The sequence below is a fragment of the Rattus norvegicus genome, chromosome 17 (assembly GCF_021556685.1).
Source record: "Rattus norvegicus strain SHRSP/BbbUtx chromosome 17, alternate assembly SHRSP_T2T, whole genome shotgun sequence".
Taxonomy (NCBI): Eukaryota; Metazoa; Chordata; class Mammalia; order Rodentia; family Muridae; genus Rattus; species Rattus norvegicus.
The window spans coordinates 75,153,971-75,170,000 of NC_141550.1; the positions used below are offsets into that span (position 1 = coordinate 75,153,971).

Consider the following 16,030-nt stretch of genomic DNA (forward strand, 5'->3'; position numbering starts at 1 on the left):
ATGGTCAGACGGCAATATGGGGATCCCAGGGCTCACCGGCCATCAAGCATAGCCTGAAGAGCCTCAGGCTCCACTGAGAGACCCTGTTCTGAAATCCAAGACAGGTGAACATCTTCTGAAAAGTGCCACCCTAAGTGGACCTCTGACCTCCACATGCAGACATACTAAACACACACACACACACACACATACACACACACACACACACACACACACACACACACACACACACACACACACACACACGCACTCATATGCACACACACAATGTCACAGAAATACTAAAAATAGCAAAGATGATCTATATTTATTGACCAACAGGTATATTACTGGGTTTCAACACTGCTCGTTATATATATTTCTGGCTGCTCTCTGCTTGAAAGATCACTTGCTGTGGCCAAATGGAGCCATGGGACAAGCTCTGGCCAAAATGTTATAGATGTAAGCAGTGCTTACCATTTCCGGACCGAGTGTAAATTATAGATAATCTGAAGAATTAGGATGAGATCTCGAACCTTCAGAGCTGCCTGCTCCCTCCGAGACAGTAATTGGCCACATTAGGGGTAGACGTGGTCCCCCAGAAACTTGTGACCACCTGTTCCATTGTCAGGCCCCAACGGAGTAGTTGTAGAAGCAAGAATAAAATGTGTGTTACAGAAGACGGTCGTATACAGGGTTCTCTGTTGTCAGTCACGATCGGCTTTGCTCAAAGTGCCACACTCACCAAACACTCGAAAGTGCTAACCCAGAGAACAAAACTACATCTGACGCGGTTAGCAGTTTAATGTGTCGAGTGTATTCCGACATGCTAAGGGGTACTGCTTTGGGGTGGGTGAATTCTCCCCATTTATATTTTTCTTTGGTCTTTGACAAATCAGAAAATGCTACTTCCCTATCAGAAGGGGCAATAATTATATCTACATTTCAAAACTAACAGGAGGTCTGCTGAGATTACACAGTGGGTATAGGCATTTGCTGCCGAGCCCAGTGACCTGACCTGAGTTTATCCTCCAAGACCCACACACTGGTCACAGAGGACCAACCAACTCCCACAAACTGTCCTCCAAAACACATGCATCATGGCACGCATGTGTGTGCATGCAAACACACACACACACACACACACACACACACACAAATAAATACTTTTTTAAATTAACCAAGAGTACAATGGAGACATCACCATCCTTTCTCTTATTCCTGACTATGTGACCACCGTACAGCCTGCTTGAAGAGAGAAACTTGGGAGACTTAGGATGGCAGCAGCTGACCCCGCCCCAGGTGGGAACAAGATCTCCCTGAGGAGAAATCTGCTTGTTTTCTAAAGCAAAGGGAGATTAAAAAAAAGGGGGGGTCAAACCAGTATAAGGACCCAGGGCAAGTGCTTTACTGATTCTCAGTTCGCTTTGGGTCTTTCCCTCCCTAAATTGTAGAACAGGCAGGGGAGCGCCTTAGACAATTCCTGCCAAAAAACAGCCTCTCTCAGCCTCAAGTCTGTCGCTTGATCTAAAGTATGTTCTTTGATGTCTCCTCCTTTGCAAAATATGGTTTTCAACAAAACAAGCAGACTCGAAGGAAAACCAGAGAAGCTGGGGAGTTTTTTTTTGTTTTGTTTTGTTTTGTTTTGTTTTCTTCATTTTTGAGATGACTATCTAGCTTCTCAGGGGATCGCCATGGCAACACTTCAGTCCAAGTTTAAACTCAAGCTGACCCAGGACTGAATCTTTCTGGTACAGGCAGATTGACCGGTGCCAGCCAGGCCAAGAGGTGGAAATGGCACTGATGTCACCATCATTGTTTTCGGCTAGGAATTTTTATCCTTTTTGTTGTTTGAGGATTTCTTTTTCCTCCTTTATCTTCAAAGAACCTGGGGGGGGGGAGCGATTATGGACAGAAAAGTAAGAGGCTTCCAGATCTAAGGCAAGGAAGGACCACAAATAGCTTAGGAGTCTCCATGGATTTCTTTGTAACTCCAAACCATAGGCCCAAGAGATGGCTCAAGTGGGCTTTGCCTAGCAAGCAGAGCGTTTCGCCTCAACATCAGATCGCAAGACGCCGGGACTGCAGCACTTACCATGACGTGTGATGTGTTAGGTGTGTAGGCCAGTGAGTTGGCTCATGGAGTGAAGTTACCTGATGCTAAACCTGCAGATCTGAGTTCCATCTCTGGCACTGACACAGAGGAAACAGAGAGTGGAGACTCTCCCTCAAGCTGGCCTCTGACTTCCACACACAGACGAAACCACAAACATACACACAAATAGATAAACAAGTTTTTAAATTTGCTTTGCTATCCAAAGCCACATTATACAATAAGCAAGTTAAATGAGAGGGGGAGAACGAGGAAGGAAGGAAGGAAGGAAGGAAGGAAGGAAGGAAGGAAGGAAGGAAAGAAAGAAAGAAGGAAAGAAGGAAAGAAGGAAAGAAGGAAAGGAGGAAGGAAAGAAGGAGGGAAAGAAGGAAGGAAAGAAGGAAGGAAGAAATAATTAAATACAATAACAGACCCAGTACAGGTACATGTATAAGTTGTGGGGGAAAAAAAACAAAAAACAAAACACAAAAACAACATCAAGTTAACAAAATCCTTGAGTAGTGGGAGGCTTTGAGGAAATCACAGGATGGCTAGAACTAGCTGTGTAGGGTTGGATGGAAAGGAAGAATTTTTTAAAAAGAACTAGGTTCTCTAGAGAAGCATGCTCAGAAACCATCAGCTGCATGGTGCCCCTGCCCCTTGGGCTCCTGTGGACCTGGCAGTAAGTCACCACTGGGAGCTAGCTCCCCTCAGATGTGCTTACCACCCGGAGCTAGCTCCCCTCAGATATGCTCACCACCCGGAGCTAGCTCCCCTTCAGATGTGCTCACAGCAAAAATGCAACAGAGCTTGAGTTTGGAATGACTGCCTCTTCTTCATCGTCTATTAGTAGAAGTATATGTTTGAAACAGAATCTTCTAAAATCACGGGTGCTGCTCTCTGTCTCTCCCAGGGTCTATCTCAGCGTTCAATCGTGCTTCAGCCAGCAATAGAGAAAGGAGGTTGAGATACTCTTCCATGAGTCTCAGCTCTAATGTGGATTCCGGATGTCTGTCAAAGACCTACATGTTGGAGGCCTGGTCTCCAGCTTTTTGCTGTTGGAATGCGGTGGGACTTCAGCAGTGGGAAGCCTTTGCGACATGAGGGAGAAATGCTGGGAAGAGGGTATGGGAAGCGAGCTCTACTGTTTGCAATAATTCCCAGCCAAGACATAAATGTACTTGCTCTACCACGTGTCTCTGAATTGTCTCACACAGGTTTCAAGCAATAGGACCAGCTTATGAATGGATCAGAGACCCTGAAACTGTGAACCAAAGTACATCCCTGTCTTCACAGATTGATTACTAGTACCTGTTAAAGCATCACAGACCTGAGTAGTGTAGTTCATCAGTGGGAAAGTATGAGGGACTCAGGAGGAGAAGAGGGGGGAAGGGGAGGGGAGGGAAGGGGAACAGGGGAGGGGAGAGGAGGAGAGGAGAACAAGGGAGGGGAGGGGAACAAGGGAGGGGAGAGGAGGGGGAGGGTAGGGAAAGAGAGGGGAGGGGAAAGGAGAGGGAGGAGAGGTGAAAAGAGGGGAGGGGAAAGGAAGGTAACAGGGGAGGGGAGAGGAGGAGAGCAGGGGGTGGGAGGGGAACAGAGTAGGGAAAAGGAGGGGAACAGGGAAGGGGAGGGTAGAGGAGAGGCCTAGAATGTCTTTACTGTTTCTTGCTCTGGATGCTTGAGAATGATTGGCTGGTACAGAATGGAAAGGTGGGTCCATTCTCTTTTGAGCTCTATCCAGGGGTCCCTGAATCTAGGTCCCACAACACATGTGAGGGATGTTTTATTAATGCCAACCTCAGCAGGCCTCTTGAGCATACCAAAGTCACCCTTCCTAGCGGGGTAAGGATGAGAAAGTGAACCACCAGCCAACACCGTACCTCTGAGGGCCTTCAGAACGCTGACGGCAAGACCCAGCCACAGAGCAACCACTGCCTTAGAGAGCTGCTATAGACCCTCAAACAAAATTGAGGCTGGAAAATTGAAAAGTCACTTGAGGTTGCAATTATCCCAGGTTGAGTGCTGTGAGTCTGAGTCTGGAAGGGTTGGGAAGGACAACATGAAAAAGTTAAGGACAGACAGACAGACTGACTGGCTGACTGACTTCTGAATCCAGTTTCTAGTTTTAGGAGCTCAGATGTACTCTTCTGGTTTCCAAGAGTACCTGGTACACATATATACACTCAAGCACACACACACACACACGCACGCACAGAGAGAGAGAGAGAGAGAGAGAGAGAGACAGAGACAGAGACAGAGACAAAGACAGAGACACAGAGAGTAAAACTAAAAGTAGACACAGCAAGCCCCTGAGGAACGATATCCAAGGCTGCTCTTAGGCCGCCATACACGTGAACACACAGCTGCGTGTGCAGCTCCATACACTTGCACACACATATGCATACACAGAAGAGAAGACAAAAAAAGGAGGGGGGAGGAAAAAGAAAAAAACCAATGAGTGGCTTAGGACACGCCCGTCTTGCTTCTCCACTCCCCAAAACTCTCAGAGGATCCGGTGCCTCTTTCTTCTAAGCCAGCCTCAGATGCAGGCATTACCGATTGACTTCAGACTGCACATTAAACAAGAGCTTTTTATGGATGAGCACCCAGAATTTTGAGAAATATGAGACTTGGGAGCACAAAGTCACATACAGTTCATCGCCCAGCCTCAGGCCGACCCCGCCCTTCCTTTACACCCTCAGGACATGAGATATGGCTGGTTGGGGAGTGAGCGCACTGCTGGAATGTCTCCCACATCTCTTCCCCCACCTCGGCCCCACCTCAGCAACCCCATCCTGTACACGGAGAGAGTGTAATGGAGAGGCCGGTTGCCTGCAGAGCTTTTCCTGGCTTTACTTACTAGAGAGCTGAAGCAAAAGTTCTCTCGATTCCAATGAGAAGACAAGCCAGCCAGTGCAACTGTGTGAGGAGGTGAACATTTGGGAGGTTTGAAAATGGGACGCCCGGTGGACACTTAGGACCAGCATGTGCTGAGCAGACGTTGTGTCATGAGCATTAGACTGACATATCAGCCTGGAAGTGGCCTGCTATAAGGAAGGCTCCCTGGGAGCCTTAGCTTCAGGGCTCAACAATCCTGAGTTTTGAGGTCTGCATGTATAAGCTTATGGACGGCAACTGTGGGTGCAACTAAAAGAAACAAACACACACACACACAGACACACAGAGACACACAGAGATACACACACACATAGACACACACACAGACACACACAGACACACAAACAAACACACATACAGACACACATTCAGACATACACACAGATACACAGAGACACACACAGACATATACACATACATGCACAGACACACATAGACACATACAAACACACAGAGACACACACAGACACAGACACATGCACACATAGACATGCACAGACACACAAAGACACACAAAGACACACAAAGACACACACACACACGTATATGTCATTTGTAGTCATAGCTTCAAATTCTTTCTCTCAAAGGAGTCCTTTAGAATTAAGTTCTTTCCCCAAATGCAGATCCATCCCTCTGTGAGCGAGGATCTATTCACAACCCTATGCTGACACAATGAAAGTGAAAACCAGAGAGGTTATGTTGCTTGCCCAAGAACACACAGCCAGGAGGTAGCAGGGTCCAGATTTGAACCCCACTTAACCTGGTTCCACTTGGAATATTTTTAACCAGAATACTTCATTGCCTCTTTTTTGCCGTAAATAAAGCATTTGGATACCTTTTGTATACTCAGTAACTGATATTATTTCATTTTTTTATTTAAAACTGAGTAAAAACTTTATCCTTACTTTTAAAAACCATATAAATTTAAGACATAATGTGGATACATCAGGAGATAGATGGTTGATTTCATGTAACTTCCTTTCTAATATTAATTCCCTGGCATATTGCTCTTTTGCACTTTCTATTACATTTATTTATTTCCTCTGTAGGGGAGGGAGGCCATAACACATTTGTAGAGGTCAGAGGACAAATTGTGAGAGTCAGTCCTCTCTTTCTACCATGTGGGTCCTGGGAATTGAACTCAGGTCATTGGACTTAATGGCAAGCACTTGTACCCACTAAGCCATATCCCTGGTCCCTGGCGGCTCCTTTTGAGGTAACATTATTTAACCTATGATCCTCCTATCACCAGCCCCATCCCTTCCCATTCATCAACATGGATGGAAAGGAAGCCATGTTTCTGATATTCAATTAACCTCCCAAGTACACAGAGACAGTTGGAAACCATGGATTTTAGCAGTTCCTCTACTAAGGGTCATCTACTTTATAGATGTAGTAGAGGAGGGTGGAAGAAGGAAACTGAATCTAATATGCAAGTAGTGTTTTTCCCCAGTTACAGGTAAATGATCAGAATGGTCACAAAAGTCGATAAGCACGCTCAGTTACATTACAGTTTACATCAAATTTGCATACTAATGTGCATGTGAGCATGTGCTCGAGCTCCTGTGTCTCTCTCTGTGTGTGTGTGTGTGTGTGTGTGTGTGTAATTCATGGCACGTGTGCAAAAGAGTGTCATTCCTCAGGCTTTGACCAGCAGTTTTTGAGATGGGATCACTGGCCTGGAACTTGTCAAACAAGTCAGACTGGTTACCAGTCCCAGGATCCACCTGTGTCCACCTCCCTGACTCTAGGACGACTAGTTGTCCACCAGGGCCTGCCTCGGTTTGCTTTGTTTGTTTCTTTCTTTGTTAATGTGGGGTCTGGGGATTGAACTCAGGTCTTCATGCTTATAAATAAGCTTTGTCCCAGCCCAATTGTCGCCCCAGACCCCTTATCACATTTTAGACGTTTACTAAGTTTGCACACAGCTTCAGAGGTTATCCTTTTTGAGACTAGAACAGTGACTGCGTTCTCACACTCTATGCTAAGAATGTCAGCTCTTCAAACTCTTTCTTATCAGCTCTGGGGATCGAACCCAGAGACATCATTCATCCCAGACAAGCAATATTCCACGCATCCTCAGCCAGTACCTGTCTCTTACGCCCAGAGCTCTGCCTCCCCCCTTCTCCCCCCTCTTACACACACATACACACACACACACACACACACACTAAATTTAAAAGAAAGTAAAAGTACAAATTATTTCCATAGCAGTTTATACCTTAAGGTTTTTAGTGTGTGTGTGTGTGTGTGTGTGTGTGTGTGTGTGTGTGTGTGTTGTCTGATTTAGTCATTTTCAAGATAAATGTTACCATGAGTTGAAGACAACAGGAAATCAACAAAATGAGCCAAATCGCATGTTTTGTTTTTTAAAAAAGGAAACTTTGGAACGTGTTAAGCTCACTTGTAGTTGTGGAGACAACATGGCTTGAATCCATCTCTAGTCTCCAGAAAGAGTCTTTGTCTCGGTTCTTCCCACATTCCCTTCCCCTTACACCCTCGAAAAGCTTCAAGAACTTTACCCTGAATTCCTTCCCTCAGCAATTCAGCTGTACAAGCCTACCAGCAGAAGCTGTGTCAAGTGCCAACCCTGCTGGCAGTTTAGAATTCAGATCTGGGTAGCCAAGTCTTAACCACTAAAATATCTCTCATTTATTGAGTGCCTACTGGATACCAGCTCCTTACACAAGCTAGCTAAATCCTTACTATTTGCTCAAAAGGAATTGTAAGACAGATATGATGCACACCTGGGATCCCAGCATTTGGAAGATTCAGGCTGGAAGTCTGAGCGTTCAAAGCCAGCCTGGGTTAATAGCAAGCTCTAGGTCAGTCCTAGCTCCATAGAACAGCATGCCTTGCAGAGAAAACGCATTGCATTTCAAATAAGGAGTGTGCCCAGGACACAGCTGTAAGTGGCAGAGTGGGGACAAGCCTTTCTCTGGACCTAAAACCTACCTTTCTCCTACACCACCACAAAAGTTCGCTTCTCCTACAGGATCCTCACAGGGAGTTAAGGCAAGTCTGTTTGACAGTTTTCGCGAGACTTTTCCAGTGGTCAGACACTTGACTGAACCTTTTCATTTGCAGAGTTTTGGTCATCTGGGCGGTTATGCCGGTTAAAACACAAACGCTGACCTGTGCACCAAGTTACCTGAGCTGTTTTAGTTCTTGACACTGTCTTAATCATGGGACCTCCAGTAAACTACTCAGGATTGATAAGAACCGGAGGGGAAATTGAGTTTTCCCCGTGTTTGGGTGGAGAATATTAAGGTTTCCAGGAGTTGAGGACTTTTAATCAGCTCCTTTCTCCCTAGGTGAGAGCTACAACAGTTTAACCACCTCACACTTCCAAGATGGGAACTTGCAAAGAACTGCTGGGCAGGCGCCTGTCTCAGAAACTTGTAAGGACGGATAGGAATCTGGTAGACAGCGAGAGCCAACGAGAACATTTGATTCTGCAGAACTTTGAAGTTCCCTGCACAGCTCTGCGGGAATCTAGCGGGGGCGGGGGGGGGGGCGCTGAGAGCCACTCAGAAATGGCACAAGTGACCAACAGATGGGAAAGCCCCATGCTGAAGTCTAGGGAAGGGATGATGCAGATGCGGAGGACGGTGATCCCACCTCCTCCTTCCTTGCATCCCACGAATCAATTCCAGCCTGGCCAGAAGCTATATGGCCAAGGGAATTGGAGGGAAGGGACAGAGTCGCGGGATCCCACAGCTCTTTCTCCTACTTACTTGCTCCGAGGTGTCATCCCAGATCTGTGCCTCTTCCTGGGACTCGGAGAAGAGGGGCAACCCCAGGCACAGCCCTAGCAGCAGGAGCATGGCGAAGCCGGAGCGCGCGACCTCTCTGGGACCGGGAAGGATTTTCAGAGAGTTGGAATAGCTGCGGCTGCAAAGAGAAGCGCTCCATTCAGCCCCGCCTCCACCAAAGCCACGCCCATCAAGATCCCCGCCCTCTTTATGCCCTCCAGGCCAGCCGGAGTCCGGTCTCTGCACCACCAGGACCCCAGGCCACGCCTCTCTGTCGCTTGCTGGGTTTAGGAGGCATCCTTGGTTCCGCCCACAACGCGCCCTGTGATCTTTGGCCTCCGAGTTTTGCCTCCCCTGGGCTCTAAAATTGACTGCAGGCCAGCTTCCTGCACGCCACCACCTCCAGGTTCCGACTCCAGCTTGAGTTGCTACTGGGTCCCCACTGTCCCAGGAGGAAAAAACTCCAGACCTGAACCAGTTGTGTGCACAGCGAGGCAAACTTTGCCCTGCTCGAACCCAGTCTTGTCCTCCCATTCTGCAGGCAGTGAACAAACTTCGGTGGAATTTTTCCCTCCTCCTGTAGCTGGCCAACCCTTCCTTCCCGCTTTCCTTCGCTTTATAGACTTATGTAATTCCCTTTGCCAAGGGAGATCAGTACACCGGGCTCACCTGAAGTCTAAAGTTGACAGGGTATCTGCCACCAATGCTGAGTCCTAGTAAGAGATGATGACTGATGGTCTAAGGCACACAAGTTCATTGTCCCAATGGCATTCTGGTATTGGGGGTCAGAAGAGAGAGGCAGAATTGAACCTGTGTGGATGTTGCCTGGGAAATGAATGGCATGATGTCTTGATTATAAAACGTTGATTCTATTTCTGACTTGACACAGGAAAATCGTTTCCTAGGAAGCTGCCACGCCTGATCTTTTGCAACCTGAGGGCAGTCTTTTTGCCCTGTACATATATAATAAAGAGCTGGGCTGTGTGTTTAGTCCATCTTGCAAAAGGCAATTGTCTCAAAGACATATTCTGTGTCTCTGGCAATTTGGCCTATATAGATAAAATAAGGTGAGAAATGGGTTTCTTGACCAAAAATGGGGAAGTGGCTGCCCCCACCCCAGGTATCGTATGTCCTGTGGACCTCTAGACAGTCAACAATAATCATGAGGTCTATAGAAACACAAGGTGTTGGCAGTGTAATGGTGGGGAAAGGGATTTCAGATCGCAGAACTTCATCAACCGACACATTGTAGCTAGGTAAAAACACACAGGAATACACTGTACCAAAAAAAAATGGCACCAGTGAGCATTCTGGTGTGAGCCCCTACCTCTTAAAACATCACACTTACTTACTCTTAGAGCAATGGTGTTTCTTCCGCAGAGAAATGGGGAGAAGTTTGAACAGGCAAACTTGGTGCTACCGTGAAATGAATGGAAGGAAGGTCCTTGTCGTCAATGTTAATCACTTAATTAGCCTAATCACCCAGTAATTTAAAAAGCACACAGCCAGCAGGAAGAAAGAGGCTACAAGGTTTCCACACAGAAACCACATAGAAACCTGGCAGCAAACATGTTGTTTACAGACGCCATTCTCACTAAGGAAGAAAACCTCAGATCTGCAGTCAGCTCCACTGGTTCCCCCAGGGACCAACAACTACTTGGGAACTGAGAGTTCGCATTGCAATGGACAACATCAGGATATTGGAAGGGGAACAGTAATGGCTACCATGGTTTAGGGGCTTAAAGAGACCGGGGGTTCTATCTTCTTCCTCTCTTACATTCCTTTTATCCTGCAGTGTTAGACAGGACCATACTCACCCTGCTTCACATTTTACCAATTATCAAATGCTTACTAGCTAAGAGTCACAGCAGCAACATGAAGAAGTTCGTTTTGCTTTCTTTAGATTGAGGTTTCTCCCTCTTCCCGGAACCAAGGTACCGCCACACACCTGCTTTACTTTTTAGCCCATTTCTTGATATGATCAGAAGTTCTTTGCAAACCAGCCTGTTTCACAACTTCTAGCACGGCACGCTGCACAGTTAGCACGGGAATAATCTTTTGATTTGTGGAATGAGGCAAAAGACACATGGTGTTAAGTGCTAAGAGGGCTGGTCCACGCTGGCCCCCAGCTACCTTGGTAGAGGTTCTGCAGTGTCTGATAAAGGGCCTCAGCTTACCATGGCCCACTTACAACCCATTGACTTTATAATGGACCAGGGCATTTAAGGGAGAGCGCGCTTTGAGTTTTGGGGTTTGTTCTATGTTTCCTCCAGATGTGCAATATTAGTTGCTATGCTTTCCCATGGTACAGCACAACCACAGCCTATGAAGCTTTAGATCAACCATGTAAGCAGGAGCATATACAACCAGCGTCCATAGACCATATACACTCTAGTAGCTATGTCCAGCCCATGGCTAAGGGAGGCTATGAATACAGCCCAGTCAAAAAGTGTAAGCTTAGTTAAAACATTGTGGAATATCTTTGTGATTTCTTTAAAAATAAACTCAGTTGAGTAGTTTGTAAGCATGAATTTTGAAGACAACCATGTTACAATGTAAAAAGCTAGACATGCCCACCAGAGTATGATATGTACCAATATTCTGGGACATTGTATGTTTTCTTTCATACATCGTGAGGTCAACAAAATATCTACATATATGTGTGTGGGAGACACTCAACACTTCATTATAAGATAGAAGCTGGGTTAGATGATTGTGCATGCTACAGATTCAGAAATACTCGGAGCCTTTTGTGATAGGGTTGGGTATAATGGTCAATATTAGGCTTATTAAGTGCACTTGCATATGAATGATGTTTTCAACTCATGATATACCTATCAGGAGGTTACCCAACTTAAAAAGAAATAACTACATTTGTAATTTGTAGTCTTCTATTGTTCTGTGTCACACCTGGACCTCTGTGGAATATTTGTTGGCACAATAAAAATAAGATCTGGCAAAATTTTCCAATACTGTTGACAGATATTGGCTTCATGCATAAGAATAGGGAGATTTTCACTTCTCCATTTTTGTCCCTGAAGTTCTTTTAGACAGGAACATTCTGGGTCAGAAATTTTGACTATGGGTTAGTAACCCTGTCCCTCCACTTGAGGCCCTGTCTATCTAATGGAAGTAGGATCTTTGCGTTCCCTCCTCCCAATTTTGGGCATTTTGGGTAAGGTCACCCCCACTGAATCCTTAGAGTCTCTCACCTCCTGGGTCTCTGATACTTTCTAAAGAGTTCTCCCACCTCCTACCCCCAACTCCCAAGAGACTGAATGAAAGATGGTCCAATGACTGACCCACCTTGGGAGTCATCTCATGGGAGGACACTAGGGCCTGACAGTATTACTGATGCTATGGTGTGTTTACAGACAGGAGCCTGGCATGGCTGTCCTCTGAGAGGCCCTACCAGCAGCTGATTGAGACAGAAGCAGATGTTATATCCAACCATTGAACTGAAGTCAGGGAGCCCTGTGGTTGAATTAGGAGAAGGATCGAAGAAGCTAAAGAGGAGAGCGACCCCATAGGAAGACCAGCAGCCTCAACTTACCCGGACCCCAGACCCCAGGGAGCTCCCAGAGACTGAGTCAGCATACATGGACCAGTCAGAGGCCTCTGGCACAAATAGAGCAGAAGTCTGCCTGGTCAGACCTTAGTGAGAGATGTGCTTAATCCTCAAGAGTCTTGAGGCCCCAGGGAAAGAGGAGGTATGGTGGGGGGGGAGCACCTTGAAGTAAGGGGGGAAGAACAGGATGAGGATTTGTGGGAGGGGCACTGAGGAGGGGGGTAATGACAGGAATGTAAACAAATAAAATAATAAAAATTAGGGGAAAAAGGAATAGGGCTGCTCCTTAAATAAGACATTATTTGAAAAGGGGCTAAGGTGTCCCCATACTACTATGTCGGTCCTCTAATACTATGAGAGAAAAATGGAGACAAAGGGAAAGAAAGAAACCAACAGAAGGAGAAAGGGGACAAGAGGATGGAGAAGAAAGTATGAGAGAGTAAATGGTCAAACTGTATATTATATTTGAAATGAACTGTCTTTAAAAAAAAACCTATCCACCACACACAATAAATATAAACCAACAAAATAAATAAATAAATAAAATCTACAGTAGGAACTATAGAGAGGGCACAGAGGGGTTAAAAACTAGCTCTGTGCAAGCTTGAGGAGCTAAGGTCAAGTACCCAGCACCCATGTGGAAATCCAGGCACGATCACCCAGTCACCTGTAGTCCCAGGGCTGATTGAGGCAAAGGCAGGAGAATCGTTGGAGTTGGTGACCTCCACAGAGCTCCGGGTGCAGAGAGCTCTGTTTCCACCCATCTCCCCGCCATGACACCTGCTCTCTTCACTCCTGACTCTAATTTCTTCAAGGACCCTCTACCCAAATTCTGTTCAGGCATAGCTTCAACGTTCTCCAGCAGCACACACGTAAAGGTTTCTCTCTCGTGAGAAAGTTTAAGGCTTATGAAATGCAGGGCCAGGGCCGTGTTATAGGGATCGAATCAAGGTGCCTGCACATGCGCTGTGCCGCTAAGTGAGCATCCCTAACCGTTAGCTTTTTGAGACAGGTGACCTTAAACTCTTAATCTTTCTACGTTAACGTCCCCGATGCCAGATTTGCCGGAGAGTGCTGCCACACCTGGGTTATAGTATAAGTTTTAATAGATTCCCGAAGGCCCAATTAATGGTCATTTTTTCTTGTTTTCCAGGTGTCAACAACAACAACAACAATCCAAGAGAATGTTTCTGGTCTGGAATTAACTGCAAGGGGCTAGCTGTCCTGTCTGCCCAGCGTCTACATTCAAATGGAATCCCAAGCCAGGCTGATCTCTCTGCCGAAACCTTTGGCAGTCCAGCAACCATTTGTCTGTTGATCAGAACATCCGTTGATCAAAAGTCTTGTAATCGAAAGCAGAGTCGTTTGATTTTTTTTTTCTTTTGATGGCCATCTTTACGGTATCTGGAATTACCAACAGGGCAAGCCTCGATGTCTCTGTAGGCTGATGTTTTCTGTACTGTGTTAGTTAAGATAGAAAGACTCATCCTAACTGTGAATGGCGCCATCCTATGGGCTGGCTGGGGTCCTGAGCTGAATCTCCATCTGTGTGTGTGTGCTTCCTGACTATGGAGGCCATTTGGACTGTGTCCCTTCCCTTCCCCTCCACGATGGACTATGTCCCTTGAGCCATAATAACCAGAATAAACTCTTCTGCCTCAAGCTACTTCTTTTCAGGTATTGGTCACAACTGTGAGAAACCATACAGACACCCAGGAAAAAGCTGGCCCTCCAATGCAAAGTCTTGGCCTTGGACTTGGGATTATCACTTGGAATAGCACAGAGGACTTTTCAAACGCAGATGGAGTAAGAGACACATTCTTTCTCCTTGGCCTCCATGTACCTGATGCCTACCTGGTATTTTCTGTGAAGACAGAGAACCCAGCAGCACCCCTAGGAGTGTTTTTAACCTGAAGGGCTGCCAGATGTGTCTGAGGCAGATGTTGGGAGGGCTCCAGAGAATGTACCTGCCAACACGAACGTGTCTCTGGAAGGCTTCTGGCTCCCACAGAGTGTGGGTTTTGTGGGTGGTGCTGAGAGATGTATCACACACAAGGTGAAACCCGGACTGGACTGGACTTGGCAGTGTTGTTGGGTTCTCTGGAAAGGCTGATGGGCAGGCTGCCTGGCTGGCAGAAAGGGAGCCTCTGTGGCATGCAATGTGGTGTGTGACAGGTAGCAAACCCGTGGGTACAGACATGCTGAGCGGATAATGCCATCCTTTTTCCGCCCGAATCTCCAGGCTGTCTGGTGAGAACGGCCTTGACTCCTGCCACTTTATAAAAATCTTCGTATACATCTGTTCTGGTTTGTTTTAAAATTCTTTTTCTGGTATTACAGTGGGTTACATAAGGCCATATCAGTGCAAATGTATACTACACTTGAAGTACATTTCTCCCATACCCCACCACAATTTTCTATTTCACCCCTTCTAGGTCAGTCCCCTTTGTTCCTGTAGACAGTTTTACTCCCCTGCTACATGCACATCCATGATTTTATCTGTTTGTACAAAATCTAAGATCCGGGGTCTGGAAAGATGGCTCAGTAGTTAAGAGCACTTACTCTTGCAGAAGACCTGGCTTTGGTTTCCAGCATTTGCATGAGTGACTCATGAACACCTGTAGCTTTAGTGCCAAGGAATCCAATGCCCTCTTCTGACTTCCACGAGGCTGTGGCACATATACAGCCTCTCGGCTACACACACATAAATTAAAATAGCATAAAAACATCTAAGATCCGCAAATGAGAGAAAATCTTGGTCTTTCTGAGAATGACTTAATTTTCTTAATATGGTTATCATCTGTTTCTTGAAAAGGACATAAATTCATTTCTCTTTACGTCTGAGAACAATTCCACTGCATATATATTTTTCAGAGAAGCAAATCAATATTTTCTTCCTCAACTTAGAATTCTTAATCTTCTCACCTACTGTTTGGGTTGGTTCTAATTTCTAGAAGGTTCTCAGAAAATGGATCCTGGAGGGAAAAGAAAAATATCATTCTGGTGTGCCTCCTACTTTCCAGGGGCTCTGGGTGCTTGTTTGGGTAATAGTGTGTGCTTGTGTATATGTGTATATGTGTGTGTGTATGTATGTTATGCATGTATGTGCATGCATGCATGTATGTGTATGTATGTATGCATGTGCATGTATGTATGTTATGCGTGTGTGTTCATGCATGTGCGTGTATTACGTGCATGTTTGTATGCACATGTGTATGTATGTATGTATTCTTGTATGTTATCATGGCTTGAATGAGAAATGTTCACTACGGGCTCAGATATTTGGATATTTTTCTCTGGTGATCTCATTGTTTATGGGGGCTTAGGGGGTGTGGCCTTGCTGGAGGAACTATTCGCTGAGGGCAGGCTTTGAGATTTTATAGCTTCACCCCACTTTCAGTATGCTCTCTGCTTAATGCTGGTGCCAAAGATGTGACTTCTCCACTTCTTGTCCCCGCCACTATTCCTGCTACTAGCTGCCATGCCTCCCTGCCATGATGGACTCCTTCCCATCTGGAATTCTGTCTTCCTTAAGTCATCTTTCACCAAGGTGTTTCAGCACAACCACAGAAAAGTAGCTTCCACAGAGGTGTGTGTGTGTGTGTGTGTGTGTGTGTGTGTGTGTGTGTGGCCACTTTCTGCATTTTCTCCACCATAAGATTTGCTTTTACTTTTAATGGCCTTGTCAGAAATAACAAGAGCTACGGATATAGCTGGGTAGCTAAGTGTTCGCCTAAT

General features: G+C 46.0%; 1 protein-coding gene and 1 long non-coding RNA gene across 4 annotated transcripts in view; one reads left to right on the plus strand and one right to left on the minus strand.

Annotated features, from left to right (window-relative positions):
- The window catches only part of Itih5 (inter-alpha-trypsin inhibitor heavy chain 5), a 102,502-nt gene extending 93,660 nt beyond the window's left edge, over positions 1-8,842 (minus strand). For both annotated transcript variants that reach the window (NM_001432324.1, XM_087591539.1), the window contains 1 exon segment: positions 8,707-8,842. In NM_001432324.1, the coding sequence (NP_001419253.1) occupies positions 8,707-8,796 (90 nt within the window). In that variant the 5' untranslated portion in view covers positions 8,797-8,842.
- Positions 8,843-13,059: 4,217 nt separating this feature from the next.
- Positions 13,060-14,595, plus strand: LOC120097849 (uncharacterized). 2 transcript variants are annotated; one of them, XR_015641833.1, is made up of 2 exons: positions 13,060-13,270; positions 13,446-14,595. It is a non-coding gene; the product is annotated as an uncharacterized LOC120097849 (long non-coding RNA). The 2 variants fall into 2 exon arrangements; XR_015641832.1 differs by having other exon boundaries at positions 13,197-13,304.
- Positions 14,596-16,030: the final 1,435 nt, after the last annotated feature.